Here is a 26,234-nt window from a genome sequence, read left to right on the forward strand (position 1 = left end):
CTCTACCCTATACGCAGTTTTGGAAAAAAATGTTTCGAGATATCCGCGCGTCTCGAGCCGAGAGCGTCCCATGGCAGCCCGGACGCCGCTTCGAACAATCGTCTGTAGAAACTTTACTTGTACGCGGATCGAAAAACCCTTTCAACACAATATAGTAGACACTTAGACCTTTAACAAAACATTGATTTTTTGAAAATTTTTGAATGAAACCTCCCCTTAAGGCTACATGGACCCTTAGACACTTGTAAACCCCCCTCCACAAGTGTCGTCAGTTTATGGCCAGCCTCTTACTGCACAACTGTGCATGGTTTATTTCAACCTTGAATCACCGTCGCGGTCAGCAGCATTAGATTTGCAGATACAATTAGCATCATTCCCGAATCAAAACCCATTTCGTCCAGTCACCTCACCTAACTACTATTCTAAAAATAAGCTCTCCTCCAGACAGTTATAGACCATCTTTTCGATTGTTTTGCTTTCCTACAGCTATACAAAAAGTTTTTAAGCAGATTCCGCTGCTCATGTTTTGCTGCAATCAAACTGCCATCATCTCTCACTCAACTTACTGAGGCAGCTGATAAAGATCATGTCAGTGCGAACAACTGCGGTGGAAAGAAACTGAATCCTATTAAAGAGTTGCAAACAACGTTCAACAAAGAAGATGCCACGTTTTCGGCATGTGAACCAGCTAAACGGCTAATCATCTACACTTCCTTCTGCCCATCGACCATCGGACCGGGCAACTGAGCTCATCTGCAAATCTGAACATCTGCCCTGACCTTTGCTTGGCTCATTGAAAATGTATTTGGTCGGTCAGTTGGTGACAACCCTTGTCGTATCCCGGCATGTTAAACTTAGCCCGTGACCTGGCTCGCCAATGTTACCTGTATATCTTCCACTATTCGTTTTCTTTTGTCAAACGTCCTAGGTAGGTTAAATTCGCCAACAGATTTGCGACCGCTAAACGCAAAGAAAAGCATTCCAAGCAGCGATCGTAAAAAAAAATTACGGCTTTTGAATTACTATTCAAGCGGTGCTTCAGCGAATCGGGATGATGATGAGACAGTTTGAAAGAATTATAAGAAGTTTGACTTTAATTGCTTGCCAAGTTGGTCGATTGACTGGTTTGATGGCGTTAAGTGATTCTGATTGAGTTTTAATAATATGGGTGTCATGATACGCGTTTTCACACTTTTGATGCACCCAAATTAGCTAGACTTTTAAAAGGTACCTTTGCGGAACTCATCACCACCTGTCTATCGTGTATTCAATTCTGTACCGGCCATTGTAGTGTCTAATAGGCGGCGATCACTTTAGACCTTATCCATCACAGTTCTCGGTCATCACTGATGGTGCCTGCAACATGTTTTGTTTATCCAATAATAGCAACATTTTAATCAGCTCGAGCTTTTAGACCGTTGACAAGCTTTCAGAATCGCCACTAGCGTCACGAGTTTCATTGACGGTTGCATTCTTGCATGTTCGATTTATTGCACACATGCATCAGCCGCATTTGCATCTTTGGTGCTTTATTCGCATTATTGCCTCTGTCCCAACCCTCCCAGCAGAACGAATCTACTGCACGAGATCCAGTTTTAATCGATTCCAATTTGCAAATACGTATTGCACAAGGTAGCTGCTGGTTGTTGTTATTATTGTACCACGGTGGTTGCCACCCCCTGAAGCCCACGCACTGAGAAAAAAAATGTTTTCTTGCTGACGTCCATGGGCAAATTAATTCACCACCAGAAAGTCGATTGATTGCTGGTATTAATTTCAAGTTGAATAAAGGAATACAAAATATATAAGAATCGGGATCCATTCAATCAGCTTTTGCTATTTGTAAGTTCAACTGCGATCGTCAGTGATGCTGCAAACGGTTCATATCTCATATCAAAGTCGACATTAACATGCGGAAATGCATAGCGCTAGTACCTGAGCTATTTAAACAAGATTAAGGGTTTGAAAGGAATTCTATTAATGGCGATGTATTTCTAACAGAGTGCTACATTGTCATAATAGAGCAATGTCCCGATTTTATCAGCCCCTCCACGCATCAGACTTTAATTTTTCAATAATTTCACATAATCGTAATTCCAAATCTGTCTCATTCATCTTCATGGATGTTTAAGCTATACTTTGGTGCAATTAAACCACTGAAAAGCGCATGGGTTTCGCAGAATACTAGAATATATTTTCAAAAAAGTGGCTGACAAAATTGGGTCATTACCGTATGGATGCAATCGCTTAAATTAATTGGACATATAGTGAAGGGTAAAACAAACTAATTGCAAATTAGTTTTCTTTCGTGAAATTTTAAACTTAATTTGGTATAAGCAACAAATTTGTTAATAAGCTTTCAGCGAGTAAAATTCCGTTATACCGGGCCACTAGATTTTCGAGATCCACAAAAACCTAGGAAGAAGAAGCAGACTAAAAAAATTTGAATGTCAAAAGGAGCCAGAATCTTCTTCTTCTTCTTCTTCTTCTTTCCTTTATTTAACGTCGGTCTCTGTTCTGCAATCTACACGGAGAAAAAATACTACCCAAAATTTGAGTTCTTTTTACTTAATATTGACTTCAGCCTCTCACTTGCACTCGTTATTGTTGTCAAAAAAGGAATAAGAGATTCGACCCAACGATATAGTTCACCCCAATAAGTTACTTTTGCGTAAAATGCATATTCTCAAATTTACGTGAATTAAACTTAATTTTGGGTAGAATATACTTAAGAGTAGGTATTTTTTTTGCTGGTGTTAAATGGAAACTACTATATGCGATTTACTCAAATTTGGGTTATTGGGCTGAACCCCGGAATTGAGGGAAAAGTACTTAATTTTGGGTTGTTTTTCATCTCCGTGTAGTGCCAATCACCGACGGACATCGATTGCCATCCATTGATGCCAATCGAATGTGCAGGAAGGCAGCTTCCACACCTGTGTAGGATATCGCACCCATTCAACACACACACATGAGCCGGGACCAACGGCTTTACTTCCTTTCCGAAGGAAGACGTGACCAGAGATTTTTATGCCTTAGAAAAATCCCACCGACCTCGGCTGGGATTGAATTCAGACCCATTGGAGTGAGAAAGAAGTCACGCTTACCACTATACCACTGGCGCCGGCCGAGCCAGAATCAAGCTGTCACGAACTGTCATTGGGAGCCAAGCAGTTTGATGGCATATATCTTACAGTTGAAAGAATACACAAGGCGGTATTGAAATCTTGCGTAAAGTAATTTATGACAAACTGTCGTTTCCAGCTATTTCATTCAATGGGACACCGGAGGAATTGACTGGCTGGCCAGTGCTGAGATTTGTCATTGTCATTGACAGTCTTTTGTGCGATATTGACAAAATTGTTTTTCACATAGTCAATGATAGACTTGATCCTCAAAAAAATCTTTGTCAATTCTCATTCATTTTTTCGTCAATGACAAAGATTCACCTGGTAACAAAAAGTGTAATTTCTTGCATTCTTAGTCACATTTTTGTTACCCAAGCTGTTTAGGACGTAGATGCTTGTTCACTTAAATGGCTCCATGTAATTGTTTTGCTCAAGCCATTTAATTTCATTTCATTTCAAATTTAGCTAATAAACAAATCAGCACATGTTCGTCACTGAGAGAAATGCCATTGATTATTGACATGGTTTGCCTTGACGATGACTGTTAGCTCAAATGAGTGACCAAAGTAGAATTTTGAGTATCACCGTGTATTGTCAAAATTTTGCAGCAATGGTGCTTGTTTCGAGCTAAACGAACTGTCATAGCCAGAGCCAATCGCGCAGCGCCTATATTGATTACATTGGCAGTGTTGCTACAATCTAGGCGTAGGTTTTCAAGGCAGTTTGTTATAAATTCACTCATCTCTTAGCCTAGACCTTTCTGGTTCTAGGCATGAAACTAGAAACTTTTAATAGGTTCAAAAATATACATATTCTACACATGGTTTAAACAAATTGGGACTGAATGTAAACTATGCAATTTAACCGCTACCCAGTCCCCATTTGAATAACATGGTGTAGAAAAAAGCAAAAAAATCTTCAAGGGTAATATAATTTACTAAGTAGAAAACGAAAACATCAAAAATTAGAATTGCATTAGGAAATCATAATGTAGACAAAGGTGAGAGAATTAGTGATTTAGGAATTACTTTAGATTTCAAACTACCTTACATAGACCATTACAACACAATTATTCACAGGGGAAATAACATAGTAGATTTTATCAAGAGCTTATACTATAAGTTTCAGGACCCATATTCAATTAAAACACTATATATTGCTTGTGTGACGTCAATACTGGAATATTGCAGCATTGTATGGTCTTGTTTTAAAGTCACGCACGAAGAAAGATTATAATCAGTACAATAGCAATTTAAATTATATGCCCTTCGTAAATACCCAAGTAACATTGCAAGCTTTATAGAAGTTTCATAGCATTCTACAAGTCCAAATCATGGTCTACAGAACCCTCAGAAAACCAAAATTGTTACTTGGGTAAGGTTGGACATCATTTCCTCTACCATCATATGAAGCAATTCAGGTTTTAGGGAGAATCGATTAGCTTGGGACCGAAGATAGTACCAGAGCTGAGCCAAAAAGTTGATCACGTTTCTTCGGGACCTACTAGTCTTAAACGCTGTCCAGACTAGAGAGTTATAACATGTTACAACGGTTGTCAACTAATTGCAACACAGAAACCACCATCAAGATAGCGCTATAACATGTTATAACTCTGCAGTCTGAACGTACTATTAGAGTTACCTCTATGGTTATAACATGTTATAACGGTTGTCAACTAATTGCAACACAGAAACCACCATCAAGATAGCGCTATAACATGTTATAACTCTGTAGTGTGAACGTACTATAAGTCTCAGGTATGGGTAATATTGAGAAATCCGGAGTGATTTGAGATTTGGGCGTAACTGCATTTGTAAACAAACGCGTCAATTGCCGATTTCTCGCGAATGAAAGCTCAATTTCGAAAACTAATAACACTATGAGGTGAAGGAATTATTCCTCTTTCATTTGGCATAGCTTGTTTACGAGATCGATGATCGGTGATCGACGTGTTTGTTAAAGCAATTACGCCCAAATCTCAAATCGCGCCGGAAATGTGTGAAATTTTGACAAGCAACTGAGAATGCAACCAGTGTTGAGTGTTGAACGGCACAGGAGCAAAGTACAAGCTAGCCACATTAAAAAAATGATCGGACTCATAGCAATCTTTGATCACCGTTCAAACATTTAGCATTGCTCTTGAACTTGAAGTTTTTACATAGAAATTGAATGGCGTTCATGAACCGATATAGTATTGGGAGAGGCTACCAGCAATTTCTTCTTGGAATTATTTGAAGTGTTACGAGCTGTGGCAAGTTGAAACTTCGAAATTCAAACTTTGAGAATAGAGTACTGCATACAATGTAAGCTCACTAAAATCCAGCTGTCTGTTTCTATGGACAGGTAAACCTCGATTATATGCACATTTTCGTTTCTGAAATGTGCGTTTAATCGATTTGTCCGTAAAATCGAAGCACGAAAAACATTCATTATTTAATTTTTTTAAGTCATTATGAACAACGGAAAATGTGTTCAATGAAAATTATATACAAGATCCAAACCCAGAACGACCGTTATTGGGACACACGGAAGAGTTGGAATATCAGTGAAAATAGCCACATTGCCAAATTGAACTTTAATAACTTTGATTTATGTAACAAATATCAAAAGGGCTCGTGATTAACGCATAAATTGATGATTTTTTTTATTGAATGAGGACTATAAAATGAACACAAATTGGTCTTTCGGATGATCCGGAAAACCGTTAAAAAAAAGTCCACAGCAAGACGCAGAACTTCGAGTGCAAGGATTTGGTTTAAATCATTTGAACAATAGGACACGAAGTTAGTCTATGCATGTAGTATTGAGAATATCTGGGATGATTACGACCTGATCTTCTGTCAGATTCGAAACATCCGTAGAAATGATACGGCTTGAAGCGAAAGTGGGGACTGAAGATTGGTTACTATATACGGACCATGAATGAACACGATCTGACTTCTAAAAAAAAAACCGAACATCCGTAGAAGTAACCCCTTCAAGCAGTAGAACTTTGAATGTAGCGATGAGCTATAAATCACAAGGACTCGAGCTTAATGTGTGAATGAAGGATTATGCAATGAATCTATGCCTTGGATGGTCTCGAGCTGATCATCAGGAAGATCCGAAACTTCCACAAAAATGTCCACTTCACGAACCAGAACTAAAAGCGGCGGATATTTGGGTCCCTATAGCTCGTTTTTGTAATTTAAGGATCGTGATCTGGTTGTAACTATGGTCTTCCGGAAGATCTGTAGAAGTGGCAACTTTACAAAGCTGACCTATTTCTTACGACGGCCTTAGTGTCCCCAAAATTGGGCCCATGCCATAGTTCTGGAATACAGCATTTTTTATCAGTTTTTCATAAGCATTGCTGTAATAACTAATGAATAACAGCACACACTTAACAACAGACAACATACAACCACTACCACGTCCAGAAAATATGTTGATGGTAAATGTTGACCAGTAATTGATTGTAAATACCATTTTAAGCATGTAAAGCATACTGATCTAACTTTTCGCAACATTTTAATTAAGCTAAATTAAAAAAAAGGAAAATCAGAATTATTAAAATGCGCGTAAAATCGAGGTAAAATGTGCGTGAAATTGTGGGTGCATATAATCATAGTATGCCTGTATATTGTTTCAAGCGATCTGCAGACTGTAGGTGCGAAGGGCATTAATACATGGTGGGAACTCAACTCTAACTTTATGGGGCTGCCATTTATTAATTTCAATTATGGCGCAGACCGTTATGATTTTCATATAGATTAACAGCCTTTTCCTCTCCTCTTACAGCGTTACAAATGCCATCTTATGTTTCGTTTGTCTGTTCAACCTTCCACCAAAGATTCATGCTCAGAAGATCTATAAAGTCATGTAGAATTATTGAAAGGGAATACGGATGGTCATCGGGATATCCGTGAGAGATGAAGAAAGATGCTGTAATCTAAGTCTTGCCAGAAATGTTAGGGCTCGAATTTACCAAAGTGACAGTATGGAGCATATGAATGCAGATTGCCTCCAATGGAAATCAGCAAACGAGAAGCGTCATGCCGCTGGGTATTCCAGCTGCAGGGAAGCTGACCACAATTTAAAAATTAAAAATATGGATAACAACAGAACATTCACCAGCAGAGGAGGCACCATCCGTACCATCAATGATCACATCAACAGCAAAAGATGACCAAATCAGCTCTATCCATAGAGTGGAAGTGGCTATAGGAAAACACAAAATAACAGTGAAACGAACCATAGCAACACATAAGTATCCAGCGTTCATTTTCCGTTCTGGCAAAGCCTCCTCGAGTTCTTTCTTATGAACTGCACGGGCGTTCATTCAACTTGAACGCAAGCTCAGATCTCTTGATCAGATCTCGAATTGATCGCGTTCCAAAGCATAAGTGAATGAAACTACTGCCTCCCATACATGTTTCTATACACAAACTTTACAGCACTACCACAAGTCCAGATCGCGATCAAATTCGTTCGAACTTGGTACAGTTGTTGGGAACCTCAATTCACATCGGAATAGTATCGGGGAGCGGGGAGTTGTGATTAGCCACCTGAACTTGACCCACCATGATCATGTTTATGTTATTTTGGTTTTTCTAGTCGTTGAATCGTAAAATATAGTAAAGACAAGGACATTTGAAATGAACACAACGCTCCAACAGACGGTTGCAGACAAACAAATGAACCATGAAATGAAAACTGTTTTGATGTGACCATGTCCATGCCTAATAGCGAAGACTACAAACCAAGAAGACTGGCAACTCTGCCAAAAATCAGGAGACAGTAACGGCAACGCCTCTTCTGAGCAAAAGCGGAACCAGTCTATGATGGTTTGTGTTAATTCACGAGTGCGATCACACACATAGATAGAAATAAATAGCTGTCAATTATTGGTTTTGTTATGATTGTCGTAAAAAGATTGCTTCATGCGAACAAGATGCGTAAGTAAATTTGTTTTAAATATTAAAACTATGGCAATGATGCCATTCACAATGTTGGTGGGAGCATCGAGCATTAATTTGCTATCTCAGAATTGTCTTCCACTTTTCCTAAACTCTTTAGTGATGCATTTATGGGCATTCGTATGGTGCATTAGTAAAATCCATGCCCGTTCCGAACGGCTTTGGCACCTGGCCACATGCTTGGCATGCACAGTTGTGCACACCAACTGCTCGTTTGGTAATAACTTTTCACTCAGATGTTGATATTTATTTTTCTTTAAAGTAATTGATAGAATATGCTCATAGTTTACTATATATATGCAAAGATTAGGTAAAGCTTAACATTTGAATCAACACTAATCAATTTAACACTTTTCCTAGATGTGTAGTGAGCATTTCTCACCTCATTTTTACAACGCAAAAACAAATACAGTTTACTACTAGCATTAAAATCTACTTTTTTTTACATATCTATAACAAGCTTACACTCTATTCTATCTACTGCTTCAAAAAGAACTATGTTCCGTCAACTGTGTGCAAAGTTAGTAGCAAATGAGCAGTTCGTGACCAAAACTGTGCATGCCAAGCATGCCTGGCCACAGTGGGGGGTTTAAGTTGTGACGCTCGGCAACTTAGCACAGTACTCGCTGACCAGTTGAATGTCACTGGCCAATCCGACACTGTTGTTATCATTCTCTGGAAGTGGTCGGTCGATTCCAAGAATTGTTAAAGTATACAGATGATCACTATCCGGTGGTTTCATGTTCTGACAACATGTATAATAGAAATATATTCTTTATCAATACGTACCGTTTGGGATTGTAGATCTTTAACCTTTCATTTTCATTTTCTCCAACATGCTACGCCTTCCGTTGGATCGTGATGTAGGTAGCTACCGGATTTTTCTTCTTTTTAAATCCTTGAATTTTCAGCAGCTTAGTGGTGGTGGAAGCTGCCAAATCCTTATAATTGATTGCTTTCAACAAGCAAAATAAACAATATTTCGGTTCCTCGTTCACAAGTAAAAGTTACTTTCACTAAGTATCGATCCGCGATTTAATCCTCTACTTGATCCACCATGACAAGTTTTTCGGTTTGGAGTTGGAAAACCACCGGTTTGCTGGGATTAGGATACAACTTGCCGTAAAATTTTGTAGAGCAAAACAGAAAGAACAACGAGTTTCGGAGACATTAGGTCACAAACACAGTCACTGTTTATGAGCAGTCTCACTAACACTTGTGCTTTAAAGTTCCACCTTTGATTGACAGAGGCACTGTTATCAGTGACGTTTAACATTTGTATGGGAGAAGGGATCAGTTGCCAGTCTTCTCGATTTGTAGTCTTCGTTAATAGCAAAAAAGGAATTAATTTCTGACTCGACCTTCTCCGAGTATGTAACTTTGCCTAATTGTTTGTTATGCTCAATCATTCATATTTGAGCTAAAATTTGCCATTTTGAATGTATCTTAAAATTTCAAAATTACGTTTTCGATATTTTTTTCGAAATCATAGTTCAATAACATTCCTATTCCAATTGAAATGACGTCGCAGACAAAGTTGTAGGATACAATAATTGCTTTTCAGGAAAAATATACACGGTAAAGGATTTTAAGTAGTTTTAGATAAACAATTTAAAAAAGTTAATTATATAAGATAAAATGACCCTCTTCAATATACTTTGTTCATTTTTTTTTATTAAAAAGATTATAATGCATGCAATCTTGTGTGAAAATTTAAAGTTGGACAAAAATCATCAACTTTTTATAGTTTTTTAAACTTTTTGTTTATACGTTTTCTTAAATAAACAGCAGTAAGATTTTGGATTTAAAATTGAATGGGACCACTCTAATCACCTTTTGCAACAAAAGAAGGACAATTTAATTTGAAACAACCACCAGGAAAACACCATCCACCAAAACTTAATATATAAGAATAAATAATGTTTTCTGCTAAATTGTCGATATGGCCCATAATGACCTATCTAAGCCTTCAAATGGGAGAGTTCATTAATTATGTCACGCAAAATTTGCACTCCCCCCTCCTCTGTCACATATTGTCACAAGTTCGAATTACCTAAACCCTCTCATAATTAGTCTTTTTTTGGGGGTTTTGGAAAACTCTAAGAGAGTTTAAACTAGATCGCGAAGGCAATTGTATGAGATCAGAGTAGAATTTTCAGGAAGTTCTGTGAAAAATTCCATGATGATTGTGAAGAGGATTTCAGGATATGCGAAAATTATCAAGGGAATTACATTTTAAGTGGACATTTCCAAAGGAGTTCTCATCAGAGTTTAAATTTTTATCGCATAGTCAAGAACATTTTGATTTACGTATCTTTATTTCACTTTATTTCTTCAACAAATCCAAATGCCCAAACTTTCTTCTTAATTCCACCCATAAGGTTTAGTACAACGGTTGAATCGACATTTTTTCTTATTTAAACATTTCCTACTCCGTAGTGACAACTTTAGGATGTTGACGGAGTTCGTGTTTCATTATAGCCCAGTATATTTCGATCGGTGTGTTTGGGGGATTGAGATCCTTCGGCACGAAATTGACCCCATTCGTCTTGTACCTCTCCAGAACGTCTTTGGAGAAGTGACAAGAGGCTGAATCCGGACAAAAATTGTAGAAACTTTGTGTGATTTGAGAAACGGAAGCAGTCGTTTCCTCAGGCACTCATTCATGTAGATTTGACCATTTTCGGTTGTAGTTTTTACGAAAGGCTTGCTCCATTTTCCGTACGAACAAATCGTCTGCCAAATCATGAATTTCTTGGGGAACTTGATCTCTTGCTGTTTCCTGAGGGACTCTGAAACATCGAACTAGTCTTTCGTGGCCACATACTGGTTTCCCGGTTAGCTCAACGCGTTTTGAGCTGAGTTAGTCACAACATTCCCATTTCGGAGATAAGCTTTAAAGCAATTTTAATGGAAGCACGGAGCTAAGAATCTAGCCTGATAAATCCAAGAATTACGTTACATTTGTAACTGTTGTCCCCTAGACTGAATCTGGGATTTTGTTGCGATTAATGTTGTATATTCATTGAAGATCAAAACGATGATTATACATAGCCAAATTTCAAACTGATAATCAACACTCCAAAATACTAACGGTCTGCCGTCGTAAATGCCATAGGTCGATGTAACATGAAAGATTAGGAAATTTATTTCAATCCGCCAGCCCGCAAATATCTGTGTGATCTTTCTAAGTGCTAATCATCACCACCCAGCGCTGCAGTAAAGCGTGCGCAAAAACGTTACAAGTCAAAACAAAACAGCATCGCTCATTCCGGAGCAGAACGGTTATTATGGAAACGAATATAATTCAATGACTTGCAAGCTCTATCACACGTGAAACTGTTTGACTAATGATTGCGCTATTTTTGCAGAAGACCGATTCGCCTTTAAGCTTGAACAACAGATATTCAAAACAATAATTAGTAACAGAATTAAATTACATTCCTTTAAAACACTACACTGCCTTCACAGTTTCTAAAATACATGTTTTCACCGTTTTACGATTCACCGACAGTCGAGAAAAAAAAAACACCCGGGACGACCTCCCTTTCGCACAGAAACACCCAATTTCTCACCTCTTTTTCCTGCCAGTGTCCAACATCTTCTTGTTGACCGAGCTTCGGTAGTTGGTCGTAGCCACTTTCCCTGCTGCTCTGGCTTGCGGGGGAGGTGGCGGCGCTGGGCTGAGATTAATTTTATAAAATTGCTGACTTCACGGTTGTTGAGAGGAACCAGCGGTGTTGCAACACTCATATCACTTTGTACACCAACAATACACTTGGCTCTTTAGTCGCAATTTGGCAGCAAAATTCACACGCCAAGAGGAGCACTTTCTTTGTTTAGAGACCGCAGAGTGAGAAGAGAAACACACACACAAACACACGCTCAATTGGCTTGTTGATGTTGTTGCTTGTTGCCCTTGCTGAGATAAGCACACTTCCACAAGACACTACATACGATGCACGTTAGAATTTTCATGTCGATCGAACTGCATGCACGTGCTATATCTTACATGTTGTCCTCGAACATCCACTGACTGACTGTACTTGAGCTAAGGGCGCGCGCGTTCCACTTGGTTGTGTCTCCTAGAGCGGATGCACTTCAGAACACGAAGCCTGCCTATTCTAATTCATGGAAATGCTACAAATCAATCACTAGCCGTTGAACAGTCGTTTCTTCTCAGGCGTCTAATTCCCTGAATCATCCCCTCCTAATGCGATTGTAATCACCATTGCAAAGGGATTCCCGTGTTTCACTGATCGCGAAGTGAGAGAAAAAAAGCTGATCACAACGATATTCGATATTCTTTCACAAAGCAAAAAACACAAAATCGAGTCTCGCGCGTGCCTTCTTGTTCGGTCAAACAGCGACGACGCCAAAAGACTGTCTGACGCGGCACTCAGCCGCGATCGCGATCGTTACCGGCGGCGGGTGCGCTTCGCACCGCTGCTAGTCGCGATCATCGCCAAAACAGTCAGCTGTTGCAGGCAGGCAGGCAGTCGGCGGTCTCTCACCAACACACTAAATAGGGTAAATTGGCCTATTAAGGACCACCTAGTAGCAGTTTCAGCCATTTACGCAACCAATAAATTGCTTTATTTTACTCACAAAAAATATGCGTTACAAATGGAAGTCACCATTAATATTTTATAGACCACCCGGTTAACAATCGAATATAATGGACTTCTAGAATAAAAACAAACACATTTAATATAAGAACTCAGGTAGAAACAGACAAATAGGCATAGCATTCGTAGGTTACTCATCGAACACGCATTTAAAGGTCAATCTAAATTTGTTTTAGGTGGTAGTTCCACCACCTGTGGCACTAATAGTCTAATTGCCTTGCGTTTGACGTTTAAAGACTATTGCCATCTGTTGAGTGTAGTGTTTTAGTAACGATGTTTTACAGTGAGACATATTCAATTTGCTATGTATTTTTGTCTGTGCTAGAAACAATATATCAAGAGCCACATGTGAAAAGGGTATACACCTTTTTTTGTAAACAAACCTTCTTTTATCTTTTTTTCGCCACCCATATGACACCAACGCAAACCATCAACATCACCTTGTAGGGGAAGCTTTCCCCTTCTCGATGATGTTGTTGGTTTGCGTGGACGACCCTCGGTTACAAAGGTTTGTTTACAATAATAAATCAATAATATGTCATTTCAGGCATAACATTTGATAACGGCACAAAAGCATTTGTAAACAAACTCTCTAAGGCCCTTTACACGCTAACCAAAGTACGCCCACGCAAACCAATACCACTTTCGGAAAGGTGAGAGTTGCCCCTATCCGATGATGTTGTTGGTTTGCGTAAGCGTACTTTGGTTCGCGTGTCAAGGGCCTTACAAATATTGTTTACAAAAGCTTTTATGCCGTTATCAAATGTTACGCCTGATTTTCACATTTAATTCAACCCGAAAGGAGGAACAAATTGCTTTCAGTTTTGTTAAATTGTCATTATAAAACAAATGGTGCTCCACATTGTTGACCCTTTGCTCATTTGACAGATCCTGACAAACAAGCATATTATTATTTTTTTCTAAATGTTTTAAACAGTATTTGACCAATAACGTTCCGATGGAATTAACCCGTGAATGCGTAAATGGTCCACTAAGGGGTATAAGTCCATCAAATGAAAATTTACCCTATACTCGCCGCTCTGTGCTGCGCACCATTCGATTTGCGGCTACTGGTTAACCGCAGAACCTGATGCGCCTTCGTGAGTTCGTTTGATCGCTCTCAGAACGCAGTCGGGTGGGTTTTGGTTTCTATATTATGTAGCTTGATGTTCTCTCCTAGCGGTTGGGGGTTTACTTCTAACCGCTATGATTTTCGCGTTTGCTTTCCTTCGCTGGTTTCTATAGTATTTACTTACGCGGGTGAGAGTTGCTCACGCTGCTTTACACTTCCGAAAAGTAATTTAGGGACACTAAATAAAGTAGGGGTCCTCTTAATTTCAAGAATCAATAATTTGTGTTCAGAAGCCTTTATGTTTTATTTCTCTGTTTGTTTCTGGAAAAAAAAACATTAGATTTCGGATACAGAGCCCGAGCAAAGTTAAGCATCAAAATGACAGCAAATCGAATCAAATTTTAATATCTACAATAAACTGAAATCAGAATTTGATTTTAGTTTACGCGATTTGCAAATTTTATAACAAATTTTGTTTTTATTTTGCTGTACATTTACTCTTCAAAAATATGTTGCAGTTTTTTCAATTGCCTTAGCAGAACATCAAACTGAATACTCGTTTTGATATCGACTGGAAAAATGTACTTTAAATTGAGTTTTAAGTTTGCTCTCACTGATAGCAGAATTAGTGTTCAATGTGATGAATGAGATTTTGTTGTTCTCAATTTTGGTATTTTAATTTAACCGACCAAAACGACAGCAACCTGAGCAATTATTATCAGCGACATCACAATATCTAATTTAGTTTTCAATTTGATCATAGACTTTGCTCGGGTAGTTGGTAGAAACAAAACGACAGCAAATTGATATCAAATTCAACATAAACATCAATTTGTTTTCATAATTTGTTTTCAGTTTACGCGATTGATAAATTTGATAACAATTCTGCTACACTTTGCCCACACCTGGATCCTACCTATCGACCTATCAACTCATGAACCGGGGACCAACGGCTTTACTTTTCTTCCGAAGGAAGGCGTGATCAGAGATGTTATGCCTCAGAACATCCCGGCGGCGCCGACTGGGGTTGACCTCAGGCCTGCTGGGTTGAGAGGTAATCACGCTTACCACATAATAATAAATACCTAAATACCACCTAGAAATGATCCATATGAGACGTCTATAATCATGATCACTCATGGTCTCCAGAGTCTATTTTCCGATCATAACTCCGAATTAATAATTATAAGACGTCTATGCATTGACCACTTTTACGGATGTTTCGGATCTTTCGGAGTTTCTTTAATGTTAGTGAAATGAGGGTGGTTCATAAAATTGGTGAATTGAAAATAACGGGTGTTCAATAAAAAATGCAATTTTTTTCAGTCATATAGCTAGAATTTTTTTTTCAACGAATTCAGTATTTTTTTATTAAAAACGTAATGTTTATTCTTCAAAAAACGTCTATGAATATTATAGGGGCCCTGGTCAGCCGTATGATGCAACTTAGTTGCGATGCTCTCACAAGAGCGCTGGACGGCACTGAAATCGTTCTCATTTTTTATTGAACACCCGTTACATTTATTTTTTATTTTTGAGGTAGACCAATGCAATGTTCCAAAAAGTTGTAGAACAATCAACTTGAAGCAACTTTGCTCAAGATATCAAATTTCTAACTCTTGTCGTTCACGAGTTATGTTTTTTTTTAAACAAGCATATAGATAAAAATTCTTAATTTTAATAGTGATGTAAACATTCATTCACGTAACCGAGCAACTTGTAAACAATGTTGTTTACAACAATGGGCTTTTGTATACAATATTTGCTACATTGCATGAAATGTCTCAGAGCTTTACATGATATATAATGTAAACTTATATGATATGTGACGCTCCATATATGTGCATCATACTGAACCGAAATTTACACTACTTTTTCGAACGGTGCAGGTTAAGGTGGCCCCTAACAAAAAAGATTTCTTTGAATATCTATTCATACGTTCATTTCTCGTTAAAACTTTGTTCTAAATACTTTTAGAATTTTTTATGACGCATATTTTTGCTAGAGCAACTAAGTTGTTATCTCCTTTATTTGAAAAGGTTTCGATAAAACCGCAGATGTTTAGTTTCATGAATTTAATACTTTTACCGATGTTCCTGATTTTTCGGTGAACCATCGCGTGTTCTCCAGGGTCTATATTCCGGTCACAATTTCGAATTCATTCTGATAAGACGTGGTTTCAAAAAATACGCGAACCATTAGGATCAGTTTCATGCACTTTTACGGATGCCCCGAATCTTCTAGAGGACTATCCCGTAGTCCACTGCTTCCATATTCCGATCACAACCTCGGATTCAGTTTGGTGAGACGTTTATGGGTGGTTTCGAAAAAAAAAACGAGGAGCTCTAGGATCAATTTCATGAATTGATCTCTTTTACGGATGTTCCGGATTGAGCGGTGAACCATCCCGTGGATCCCAGATTCCAAATTAAGGTCATAACTCTGAATTGGTAGTGGTTCCCGTGGTTCCCAGGGTTCATATTCCGATCACAATTCCAAATTAATTCTGATAAGACGTCTATGAGTGTTTTAGAATAAACCACGGAGCTATAGGATCAGTTTTTTTTTTAAATTTACTAGTTATTCTGATCACAACTTCGAATTCTTTCTGATGCAACGTTTATGACTGGTTTTAAAAAAATCGCGGAGCACCAGGATCAGTTTCATGAATTGACCACTTTTACGAGTGTTCCGGATCTTTCGGTGCACCATCCTGTAGTCCACTGAGTCCAAATCTCAGTCAAAACTCCGAATTAATTGTAATAAGACGTCTATGAATGGTTTTATGAATTAACCACTTTTACGGATGTTCCAGATCTTCTAGTAGACCATCCCGCAGTCCCCAGTGTCCATATTTTGGTCACAACTCCGAATTCACTCTGATAAGATGTCTATGAGCGGTTTCTTAAAAACCACGGAGCTCTAGGGTCAGTTTCATGAATTGACCACTTTTACGGATGTTCCGGGTTTTCCAGAGGACCAGACTTTTGACTTCTCGGATGCAAAATTGTCCCAAAAGGAGATCATCTATCTTGTTAATAACTTTTCAGAAGACACTAGGAAGTTCTCTTCAAATTACCCTACAATAAGTGTTTGTCCCCAATTAGCTCTAATCCCACATGCTGCGTGTATTCGTTAATGCCGGTTGTTATTGTGTGGGCCCTATTAACCGTACTATAGGAATCTTGACTGTACGCCTATCTATCAAGGATAAGCAAAAAAGGTAGTAGAATTAAATTGAAATCACAAATCCTACTCTATTTCTTTATAAATTTGATAACACATTTTGGTTTAATTTTGCTTAACATTTGCTCTTCAACAATATGTTATATGCAGTATTGTTTTCATTGCCTTAGCAGAACATCAAATTGAATACTCATTTTGTAGGCCGTTGGTCCCGACCCATGTGTGTTGAATGGGTGCGATGCAGCTGCCTTTCTGCACTTTCGATTGTCGTCAATGGATTACAATCGATGTCCATCGGTGATTGGCACTAGATTACGGAACAGAGACCGAAGTTAAATGAAGGAAAGAAGATGAAACATATTTTGAAATTTTAAATAAATTTAATTCATCCTGTTCGTCTTACCTATACCTATACTAATACATTGTCGAATATTGTCATTAACTTTTGAAGGCTTAGTCGATTTCTTAGCTCATATTTAAACATACATATGTTGTCATAAATCTAATTAACTAACTATCAGTTCACACACAACAAAATAAATTTCAGCATTCATGTATATTAAAATATGTTCCATGCCAAGGTAATTGATCATTCATAATAATATAAGCCTAATTTTTACATGATTCGTGTGTCGTATTTTGAATATAATTCCACTAGAATTTGCGATGAAAACTAAACTCTAAATTTAAAACATTCTTATCGTCTATTATTATGCTATTGGATCTAATAAACTTAAATTTTTCGTCATATTTTAACTATTGGGTTTTCTTCGGGTACACAATTTTCGAATGTCAGTTTTTGACTAGAGGTGAGTCTGTTATTTGTCTATAGTGAAAAAAGCGATTTATTGTATAATTTCTAGCTCTTATAAATTGTGAGGTATGTATCATTTTTCGTGAAAGGCCCCTTTAAATCATGTTTTTTAGTATAACTGATTTTCTAGGCATCCTACAATTTTAGTTTTTTTTTACATTTATATTTTGCATGTTTAAACACATGCTTTTGCTGAACATTGTAAATAATTATCTCTTGAAACAAAAAAGTTATTCTTAAGTAATCGATATTTTTAGGGGTATTTGCTCCTCAAATAACTATTTCCGGTGCAAATTGGCGCAAAATTCTAGGAAGGATTCTGAATCTATACTTATTTTACAGCCGAAAAGTTATAAAAACATGTGGCAGCACGCGATATTTTAGGTGTTTTTTAATAACTAAAAAACTCCTGCAAATGTCTAATTTTTGAATACATATTTTAATTTTAAGAGATAGCATGTTACAATGTTCAGCAAAATATGTATTTTTGTACGGCAAACAACTTTGTACATTATGTTAAAAATATCGAAAATCTAGGAAAAAAGATATACTTAAAACAATGATTTGAAGGAGTATACTCTGTGATTTTTTCCAAGAATCGCTGGATTTTGGTTGGTTTGTGTTCCATTCATTATAACCATAGTTATAATAACATATTGATTAATTTTTTTATTATTATTGACGAAATTACTAATATCAAAACGCATACATGGATTTGTTTTCAAGAAAACATGATTTGTTATATTTTTAATATCCTTCATATAACATTTAGATCTCATTTTTGTTATGATTACTGTTAACTCGACCACGCGGTTGACAAAATATGTTATCATGAACGCTTATATCAAAACATCAAATTTAGTTTTCATTTTGTTTTCATTCTCTGCCCGGCTTGCGTCTTCATCGTTTACATGCACATGTGGTGCATATAATGCGGAACAATGATTTTTTTTATTTTTAAAAAGTTGTGTCTCCGAAACGACTCCTCTGACATCGCTTGAATTTTTTAAATGATTTTTCAATGAAAAACATTGAAATAAGAAGTTGTTGAAGATGCTCTCAGTGAAAAAAAACATTTGTTTCGTAATTTCTTTCAAAGAAAATCATATATTTTTGAATTTTTCGTAGTTTTCTTTAAAACTACATTAAAAAATATTTAATTTAAGGGGTCAATCGAAAAGTCGGTATATTTAAAATAAAACCATTTTTTTGAAAAAATCAAAGATTTTTCGGACCACACCATAATGGCGGGATAAAAAATAAGAGTCTTATTTTTTTTATTATGAAGAACTATACCAATTTTCATGAAATTCACTCACTACAGCTTTTTTTCTATGGAATTGCAACATAGAATTTAGTTTTCAAAAATGCAGACTTTGCACGGGTTGTATCCGCCGTGTTGGGACTGCCATCTTAGGTGTAAAGGGTGTCCGCAGTTAAATCGCATCACTTTAAAAAAAACTGGAACATCTTGCCCTTTGGGTTTATTGTAATCAATTTTGGTTTGGGTGAGATGGCCTCAGCTAGTTTTGAAAATGGAGTCGAAAGAACAGCGCGTGCGTGAAAAAAATTTTGCACACTCAACAACCCACATCTTTCGCACCGAGCCATCGGAAACATGTTGGAAATTCAACAATCTACTGTTTCTCGTGTCATAAAACGTTTCGGAGATCTGTCGATTGGAAGCAAGTGAGTGCAAGAAAAAGTGTTCCGTACGGCGTAGAAGATCACAAGCAAGTGGATGCTTCCTTCAAACGGGATGTCGTTAAAAAACTGCACCTAGCAAAGTTGAGTATTGGTACAAGATACTGAAGAAGTCTGCACATTGTAGTGGTATTAAATGAAAATTACTTATCCCTCTCTCTTTATACAGGTATTCCACTAAAACACCCACATTCATCAGGATCAGGGCTGACAAATGTCATTTTCAATGAAAGATCTCACGCGATATTTAAAGAGATACTTCTGTCACTATCATCGGATGAGAAAACGATGACAGAGATTTTCTTCAAAATATCATCGATTTTTTTATCATGACAAAACGTGACACTGTTGTGATCATCGTGATTACTAGCTCATGTATTGCTATTAAAGTTACTTGTACCGAGGAAATCTTAAAAATATATTCACTCTACCGATTTCATATGGTTCCTTGCTTAAGTTCATCTAAATCAGTTAGAAATGTTGATGTCAAAACCGCATAAGAATTATTCTCATGAGTGCTTGATCATAGGAAAATGACAAGAAAGCTAATGATCGGTCGCTTCGTCTCTTGATAGTGAGAGGACCTGTTTTCTCATTATCACATGACGGCCGTGATATTTACCAGCTATCAGGATTCAACAATTAGTGGTGAAACATCATGTCCCAAAGATTTGGCGACCAAGGATATTAAAAATATAGCGTTTCAATCATAGTACATTTGGCATCGGTCTCAAGCAGCAGCTTCCTCAAACCTATTTGCATGCTCGGATGTGAGCGACTATGAACGCATGCTTTGTAATAATTTGTGAAATATATAGTTCAACTACTATCACTATAACTTAAAAAAAACTATAACAGATACGTATTTTCCCAAGTAACATTGCTGGTTTTATCGCGGTTTTATGCATTCTACAAGTCTAAATCATGGTCTAAAGAACCCTCATAAAACCAAAATTGTTACTTGGGTTGTTTACTACTTGCAAAATTCTTCAGTGTCTAGCCATAGACTTAAAGAAAAAACATCACTTCCATGCCTTATAAACGTGTATAGGCTGTGTGCATATATGTATGTTGTGTTTTCAGGTATGGTGTTTGTCGTTAAGGATGTTTACTATGTAGTTAGTACGCGTTTTTTGTTAATTGAGGTACATAATTTGTCGTTTGGGCTGGTGGTCTCCGTGGTGCAGGTAATTGTCTTAAAAGCCAGCCATATGCATTTCCTTGGTCCTTATTTAGTAAATTGTCTAGTCTTTGTTTGAAAATTTCCAAAACTCTCAGGTACGTCGTTTCCAAGGGTTTATCAATCAATAAATCTAGAGTGAAATGTAATTAAATGCTCATCATAAATATTCAATATCTAAACATTTAATATATAATGCACAGGTGTACCTCAAAATATCTATTTAGATTACAGCCATGTAGTCTTGGTTCGAGATCAATCGATTGTTTCGATTAGTGTGTCGACTATCAAGTGGCTACTGTATGTGTGTGTTTCGTGGTTGTTGGAGGTTTCTGCTGCTGTGTAAGGAAGGAAAGGCAAGAATGCTGTTATTAACACCGGTTGAAGAAGTATTGGCGGCTCTTCGAAATCATCGTGATGTCATTGACTCCTTTGCAACATATCCACTTAACTTTCATTTCATTCATATATGAACCATTAAAAGCTGAGTATGGGAGGATCCACCAGGGCACCCGGTTGAAGTGAAATGGATGGCGAGTGTGAAAATTCATGTCTTTAACATTTCGTGAATAGAGGACAGACTCTTCTCCCCACTCATTTGGGCATCCTCCTGTTGGATGGCCTGTTTTTTTATCCGTTTTTTTTTTATCCGGTTGTTGGAAGGAGATTCTCATTTATCCCTGGATGCACGTAGGCGATGTTGCCCACGGATTCACCCATTTCGTTTTTGGCCCTTCATACAATGGCGGTTAAGTACAATTAGAGGTTATTAAACATGAGCAAGTCGAACAGCCATGATAGTTCACAGTCTACTGACAGTTGTCTTGCTACAGTCAAGGTTGCAAATACTCATTTCAGCTAAAATAATGTTTTTCGGAATAATAAAACTAAAAGATGGTATGATGACATGTTTTACTTGTAACCTACAAGAAGAGGTTACAAGGTATGCGTTTGAAACATAAAACCTGTAAATTTTGCTTTCTATGAGTCACAATCAGCGATTTGCTGATCGCTGAGTGAGTGAGTGAGTGAGTGTGTGAAAAATCGCTTATTATGACTCTCATGAAGTGAAATAAACAGGTTTAATATGTCAAACACATTCTTTGCAACCTCTTCTTATATCCTACCAATTCAAAATATGATCATGGCATCTAATTATTTCATAATTAAAAAAACATTGTTTTAGCTGAAATGAGTATTTGCAACCTTGGCTACAGTGAGTGGTAGTTTATCATCATCATATCGGGCTATTAGCGGACTTCATGGTTACTTGGGTATCTATTTTAATCCTTCAACGCCCAAGTCATTTTTGATCTCCGGACAAAGTGCGATTTGCGTTATTGACAAGCCCACATGCTAGAGGCATTACACGTGAGTTTGTAATTACTAAAATTGACTAAAGTCAACGAGGTTTTCTACATAAAAGTTTCCTTAACGAAAGTAAGGTTTTTGTACAACAGTCAAATGGGATGTGTGATTTTGCATTGATCTACATAGATTTATAGTTGCTGTTCTTTTACACCGGAGATTGATTTGTGCTATCTAAACAGTAGTCTTAACTCATAACTACTCATTAAATTACAATCTCCTGCTCCAGCATTAATTGAACAAGCAACGTAGAAACCAAATTGGCACATTTAGAAGCGTTTAGCACCATCCTGTTATTGTCACACCAACGTGGATACCGGAGCGCACCAGTTTTCATAGCGCACTTCCTCACTTTGTTATTTTCGGATTATCAACATTGCCCAGACTGTGTCCATCAGGCAGGCTTTTGTACTATATGATTACTGACGATGTCGGTGGTGTAGGGGAAAGCGTGACCTCACCCTAGTCTTGTCTGGGTTCAATCCCAGCTGGAGTCATTGCAATTTATCTGAGACGAAATAATGTCTGGTAACGTCTTCCTTGGTAAGGGAATTAAAGCCGTTAGACCCAGCCCACGGGTGCTAGCTGGATTGCGCTTGCAACGGGAAGACCCTGATAATGATCACCATGGGAGCACGAGCATGAGCGATGGCGACCATATATTTCTCAGTTGGTGAAACTTGCACAAAGAATGGGGCTTGGGATTAGCAAAACAAACTTAGTGCTCAAAATCCGGCGAATCATTACTTTTAATGCCAATAACACACACGTCAGCTCCTCTCGGCTGCTTTAACGGAAGATCTGACAATGTTCGGAGAATAACTGACTAGATATGGTGCGTCCATAGAGCCATGCCTTTGTCAGAACTATAACGGCATAATCGAGATCAGAGATGGCTGGCAGAAATTCATTGGCACTGAAGTTTATAAATGCAACCGACATTATGGTAGTAAGTCAGAATATTACACTGAGGTAAATAAACTTAAGAATTCCATTAGAACCGGTTATGATTTTCCGCCACAAGGATTTATTATGGAAATTATAAGTTTAACATATGAAATATAATTCGTAGGTCAAAAAAAGGAAATTCATAAATCAGCTTAACAAACATAAAAAAGTCGTATAAACTGAAGCAGCCTGGATTCAAACCTTGAGCGTTCATTTTATTGAGTTCGTGATCGATGCTCACGGCTATCAGCGCTTGGGAAATAGGATAAGCAGAAGACGTCTAAGAATCATCTAATTTACTACGATAAGCATTCATAAGTGTCTTATAAAATCGAAATTGACCAGATTCATAAATCATGCCTTATATAATTCTTAAGTTTATTAGCCTCAGTGAACTGCAGATAATAGCTGAGGATGATGCATCCGACAAAACGAATGAAGCCGCTGCAATGTATCAGAAAGAGAAACTTCTGTATTCACACCGTACTTACCTCATAAACCAGGCAGAGTAGCTCCCTCTCTACTTCTGACCAGAGGACCGCGACGGGACAACTATGGTGAGCGCAGGTAGCACAGTGCCTTTAATTATCTGCTTTTGCGATGCATCCCGGAATCGAAGAACAATTTTCTGGTAGGTACAGATGAGTTTACCAATTGAGAGTCGGATTCATCACGCAGAGTACGTCATCTTAAATAATAAATGTTTATTGGGCGGTAAGCTTCCCGTTAAGTACACTAACTTGCACTATTTGAACTTCAACAGTGTTTGGTGGTCAGAATGAAATTTCTACCATTCATAATAAATTCTACTTCAAATCACGCCATGTATCGATCGAGGAAGCACAATTCGATGTGGGACCGCAGGCATCTTTTTGTGTTTATTTATTGTGGTTAAAGTCAATCTACACCTCGTCAAGAGCCAATCAAACGGGATTTGATAATGGATTGGAAAATTACAATGAGTTGCGGGTGCGAGAGTGATGCTTTGCAAATGTGGTCTCGCTTGGTGTAAACAAAGTGGCTGGCAATAGGTTCGCAAATATTGCTAGCAATAAAATACGAAAAAAAAGTGGTTTGGTCTACCTAGAAAAAATATGATGGTTTCAAAATTATGCACGGTAAGGTGTGAGAGAGAAACCTTAAAATGCTTTTATTATACAAAAAAAAAAAAAAATGTTTTTGTTTTATTGACATAGGTTATATTTTTTAATTTTTTTTTAGTTCTCGCTTAACCTTCCTGCATTGCGGTCATTTTTGGCCTGGAGACTCTGTGTTATTTTTTCCTAATGCATTAGAAAGGTTAAATTTGTATGTTTCAAGTATTCTTACCCGTCAACTTAATGAGTGTGTTTCACCCATTTGAAACAAAAGCGAATTAACTCAGTGCCACAAATGAATAATTGTGGGAACGTTTTATCCCCCCATTCGAATGGGTGAAATTTTACTACTTATTGGATGCTTTCAAGACAGCGTGTAGCCCATGTTGAACCTAAGAGTGGTAGAAGAATCGCAAAAGTTTTCATCTCTACACACTGACGTTGACCATCGAGTTTGCTAGTTCTGGTTACAAGAATAGAACCACATTCAGTTCAATTACTACTACGTTTCGCATGTGTGTTTTTCGGAGGCCCCAGGCTGAAAGCCTCCTTAATAAAGAAAACTTAACTTAACTTTATCGGAGGGCAACTATTCTCGCATCAGCTTTCTTTTTCGGTACAATTCAGGTATACAAGCCGTATGCTTTTGCTAGTAGCTAAGCGGCAAGCATGTTACATATCAATCTGTTGAAGATTTTCACCTGTGTTCAACATCTCAATGAGTGTTTCTCAACTACGTTGTTAAATATGATTAACGATTTTCATAACATGAATTTACATTCGAAGGAGTACCTCCGAGAATAGATCAATTACTAACGACCCCGAGAATCACACTCGAAAGTCCACTTACGGCGAGCAACAACAATGATGAGCATTCCCCAGTCAAACAGCATTCTCCGGATACGAACTGATGTTAGTTTCATAACCGTCAATCGTAGTTCCATTCTTCCATTGATTTATTTATCACTCCCGCGCGCCCCACATAGACGTCGCTGTATGACCCCTTGGAGGAACATTCATCAAGTGCTTTCATCGAATCCCAATATCGTTCCCTTCCCTCACCTCATTCGGTTTGTTTGCCTGGCTTGTTTCTGGTAGCAGCACATTTTGGGAATCCCGATGATGACTTTCATTTTTGAACTTGCTTGTCTGGTTTGGGAATTGTGTGAATAATTTCCACGTCGATTTGGTCATATTGAGAGCCCTTGAGGGGTATCGCTTTTTGCTGCATATTCAGAAGGTTAGGTTCCATCAGCTATGCATTCTTGGAATGACTATGGCGTTTTCAGTAGAATAAAAAATACGGCAGAAACGTAAAACCATTTCATCTAATTGATGAAATGTCAGCAGAGTTCAATTTAATTTTATTTTCCGACAACCTGCCGGCTGCAGAACGAATAGGAGGAGGGAACGGTGGTTGAAACAAATAATTTCATTTAGGCTTTAATTGAATATTCAGTGCGATGTTGGTGCGGCATAGTATGGAAGCCCCCGACTGACGAGCTACGGCAAAACAACGAATGGCATGAGAACACTTTGCCAAACATATTGAAGTGAGCAGATCATAACGTGAAGACCTGAACGTATCCACCAGTGGTGAGATCTGACCTTTCATTCAAATGGATCATATAATTCGGGCAGTTCAAAATGAAATTTCCTATCGCTCGAACTTTATCGTGGAACAATATTTTGAAATATTTTTTTCTTAAAGCTCGACAAAGGAAGGTCTTATATGCGCTTTCTAAAAAAAAAAAAAAAAAAATTCATATAGAACTTTCCTAAGCTTCATTATTTTACACCTTCCAAAAACGAGTTGGTAGGGGAAGTAGCTCTAATGTTGGCCTAGGCATCTAAAGATAGAACCCATCGATAAAAAAATTAGCTATTCAATTTGGCTTAGAACGCATAGTTCTGGACAATGCAAATGGGTAATTTTGGTTGCTAGCGAAAAACTGTAGAAAATATTATTAAAACCAACTTTGCAGATGACACTAGCTACCGATTTGTAAAGGCATAAAAGTGACAGCTGCCTAACTGTCAAATGTACGTAAACGCAACGCAAGCGGATCTGAAGTCAGTGGCCCTTTACAATTCTTCGTATTGATTCTATAATTCTTTTCGAACTTTGTACAATTCTCAAAAGAAGTTGAT

General features: G+C 37.7%; 1 protein-coding gene across 2 annotated transcripts in view; it reads right to left on the reverse strand.

Moving 5' to 3' along the window:
- Positions 1-23,497, reverse strand: part of Orai (orai) — a 108,552-nt gene extending 85,055 nt beyond the window's left edge. The window contains exon 1 of one of the 2 annotated variants that reach the window (XM_065223255.1): positions 23,478-23,497. In XM_065223255.1, coding sequence (XP_065079327.1) covers positions 23,478-23,482 — 5 coding nt within the window. In that variant the 5' untranslated portion in view covers positions 23,483-23,497. Of the gene's footprint in view, positions 1-11,661; positions 12,451-23,477 lie in introns of those variants that run through there. The other variant, XM_065223254.1, reaches the window with a different exon arrangement.
- Positions 23,498-26,234: the final 2,737 nt, after the last annotated feature.

This window comes from Ochlerotatus camptorhynchus, unplaced genomic scaffold, assembly GCF_037179485.1.
Source record: "Ochlerotatus camptorhynchus isolate MF236.1 unplaced genomic scaffold, CSIRO-AGI_Acam_v1.1 ptg000188l, whole genome shotgun sequence".
Lineage (NCBI taxonomy): Eukaryota > Metazoa > Arthropoda > Insecta > Diptera > Culicidae > Ochlerotatus > Ochlerotatus camptorhynchus.